This window comes from Glossina fuscipes, unplaced genomic scaffold (genome assembly GCF_014805625.2).
Source record: "Glossina fuscipes isolate IAEA_lab_2018 unplaced genomic scaffold, Yale_Gfus_2 61535, whole genome shotgun sequence".
In the NCBI taxonomy this organism is placed as follows: domain Eukaryota; kingdom Metazoa; phylum Arthropoda; class Insecta; order Diptera; family Glossinidae; genus Glossina; species Glossina fuscipes.
In genome coordinates, this window is record NW_024003747.1 from 291104 (window position 1) to 294371 (window position 3268).

At 30.5% G+C, this 3268-nt stretch overlaps 1 protein-coding gene across 4 annotated transcripts; it reads left to right on the top strand.

Annotated features, from left to right (window-relative positions):
- Positions 1-1820, top strand: LOC119643691 (transmembrane protein 267). 4 transcript variants are annotated; one of them, XM_038043096.1, is made up of 4 exons: positions 1-166; positions 251-848; positions 915-934; positions 1011-1820. In XM_038043096.1, exons 2-4 carry the CDS (start codon positions 653-655, stop codon positions 1383-1385), a joined length of 591 nt encoding a protein of 196 aa, XP_037899024.1. In that variant the 5' UTR covers positions 1-166; positions 251-652; the 3' UTR covers positions 1386-1820. The 4 variants fall into 4 exon arrangements, with proteins under 4 accessions (XP_037899024.1, XP_037899020.1, XP_037899022.1 ...); XM_038043092.1 differs by having other exon boundaries at positions 9-166; positions 251-934; positions 1011-1817; XM_038043094.1 differs by having other exon boundaries at positions 9-157; positions 251-934; positions 1011-1817.
- The last annotated feature ends 1448 nt before the right edge of the window (positions 1821-3268 follow it).

The following is a 3268-nucleotide window of genomic DNA, read 5'->3' on the forward strand; positions in this document are numbered from 1 at the left end:
AAAAATTTGCAAAAGTTTTCCAATTCTTTTTTCACTAAATGGGCTTAAAGACATACACGAACTATCAAAATAAAGTTGATTTCATGTATCTAAATGTAAATGAAGATGAAATTTGCGTTTTGAAATTCATTTGTCCGCGGCTTCTGAAAGTGGTTATGTACATTTAGTAGGAAAATTTTATTGTAAAAATATAATTAAATTTTAAAATAATATACTTTCCTTTTCTTTCTTTTCATTTTTTTAATTTTAGCTTCTTCATTTAAGTAAAAGAATGTTAACCATAGTACTTTTTTTTAGCTACTCCCGTAAGATATGTGTTCTTAATGCAGAATCATTGTGTTTGCACTTTGCACTGGATAAACACTCAATTTTATTTTGACAGTCCGTGCGCAACGCGTAACGTAAAATGCAGTCACTGGGCCAAGTGCTTAAGTATATTTAGCGAAAAAATAAATTAGAGCAATTTAGGAATTATTTTGAATACAGTTAACATTTATATATATTTTCTACAAAAAATTGTGAATAAGAGAATACATCAATCTTTTTACATTTCTAACGTATTAAAAGTCTCTACGGTATTATGCAATGCAAAAGCCGCCCATTAGCTTAAAGAATTCTACACATAAAAATATTGCTTTCTTTAACTAACTTAATGCAAATGGTTTATGTGTACGTAGTGCTTACCACATTGGTAAGCGTTACTTGTATGCTAGGTGATAATTTTGTGGATATTACACAACACCCGTTGTTAAGAGCCTTGGTCGACAATGCTACGCATGCAGCCGTTGGTGCCTTATCAGGTGTTGCATTTGCCGTACAATTTTATGGAAAGACTACATATTTCTTTGGTTGGTTATTGATGTTTACATGTTTCGCTTGCTCTTCTCTAATAGATATGGATCATTTTATTGCAGCACGTAGCTGGAACTTGGAGGTAATTATTAAATGAGTTACTACTTTCAGAAAACAAAAAAAAAAAAAAAAAATGATTTGGTCATGATTTTTTATAGGATGCAACTAATTTGACCTGCCGGCCTTTTTTACACTGCTCCACAATTATTTTACTTTTGCTATTTATCTATTTATGTGTGTCTTGTTTGAATTATATGAGGTGCAGTTTATTGTTGGGTGCTACGTTATGTGCCTTTGTAACACATCACACACGTGACGCCCTCAGGCGTGGATTTTGGTTTTGTCCTTTCGGTCACACCAATCGTATATCAAATTTAACCTACATCTTAATAACAATTATAACACCATATGCAATAAGTTATCTGCACGGTTTATGTCGCAATCTGATTGTACAACAATTTGTGGGTCAATTTATTAAATTGAATGACAGCCATCTTGAAGACAAACGCGGTTACCGTTACATGCAAGTGTAAGTACTTGCCTTTGAATAACTGTGACCTAATGAAACTTTCAGCTTTAAACGATTCTTTTAAAAAATAGTCAATGAAAAAGATCAATTATTTGTAACAGTAACGCTAAGTGGTAGATTTATATGTAATACGTGAAGTGCATTCGAATCCGTTTATATATTGCAATTTCCATAGTGATAGTAAGTCTTTGCGTTAAGATCTAATTGAAGTATGTGCCTATATTCAAGCAATTTCTATCCCAAATGCGCACCATTTTAATCGTCAATCTAATTAAAAACGAAAATGTTTGAAAGTACATATAACAGATAGAAAACTAATTTACACATTTAGTAAGCGGTTTTTAATAGATTCAATAAAAAGAGATTGTGATAAGTAGCCAAATATTAGAAAAAAAAAAAAATAATACATATTAATCATTTTACTATGCACGAGAATGATTTTAATATTATATAATATATCTACAACTAAGTATCTTTTTTTTTAATGAAAACAAAATTATAATAAATACAATCAAATATTCAAATCAAATTTGTTATTTTGTGCATATAGTTGCGGATCTTTAATTTTGTATATATCTCTTGCAATAAGTAAATAAATTTCTTGTTAGAAATCTGCGTATATTTTTAATGACCGTGAATAAGGAGATTAATTTAGATACATTTTTCGTTTGTTTGCGCTTCGCCAGTCTATTGAAATCATGGTTAGGGTATTAAAACTATTCGTAAGGAAACGAATCTGACCTACAATTTTTGTTATCACTTTCATCAGATTATGTTAAAAATTCAGCAATTGTGATCATAGGTCTGCTGAATTGTCAAAAAACTGATAAATTTTCTTCCTATTCTTTTAACGTATTATGGCAGGAAGTTTATCACAGGAATGTCTGACGTTCGGAAAACGAAAAGATTTACAATTTAAAGTTAGACCCCCCATTATTAGGTTTTGTCTGTACAGAAAAGTAGGGAATATGTTCATTTATTTACTCAGCAAGAAATAGAAATTATGAGCCAATTAAAAATATCTTACAACTACACAATATAAGAAGATGATAAGATAAGAGTAAAGTAATAGTCAATCTTCCAAATGAATGCCGTGTTGAAATCTGAATACTTACTTAAGGAACCAAATAAATAATACGTGGTTAAGTTTAGAAATTGAACGCAATAATAAGTAAGTAAGTAACTAAGTAACTAAAATAGTAAGTATAATTTTTGTAAGGGACAACCTCAATAAATGCTAATGAATTCATTAAACTAAAAGTAAGAGTAATAGCTAAGCAATATGCTAGCGGTATACTTGTAGGACAACAGTCGTAGCGACGTTAATACAATTCAATGATGGATGAAACCAATTAAGATTATTATTATAGATCGTACAAAGCACCCGGAAAAGTACTATGTAGGGCAGTGGGATAAATAAATATGACTCGTAAACCGACCAGGTACATCAAATGAAATTCTCTCATGTAGGAACGTTGAAAATGTTATACTTTTAATCAATTTTACAATAAAGATTACTTTCATCATTTCATGTATTTCTTTCATTGTAGGTAAATTAACGAGGATTAATTTGTCTTCTTAAGAAGGACGTAAACGAGTATTCCAGCCTAATCCACGTAAAGGAAAGCGTAAAAGCTTCAATAGCTACATGTACAAATACAAAACAACAAATATATGTTCCAATATTGTTCGGAGAAGAGCAGTATACAACAGTTTAGTAATATAAAGGTCATAGAATCCTTTTGATCATCTCTTTGCAAAGCTAATATTCGATTTGGCTTTATCGACGGACGGTTCAATATGTAAACTGAATTTCAAGTTTGGAGTCAGGGTAACTCCCAAGCCATTAAGTCTGATTGCATTTCCAACTTTCTTTTAATAACGTAG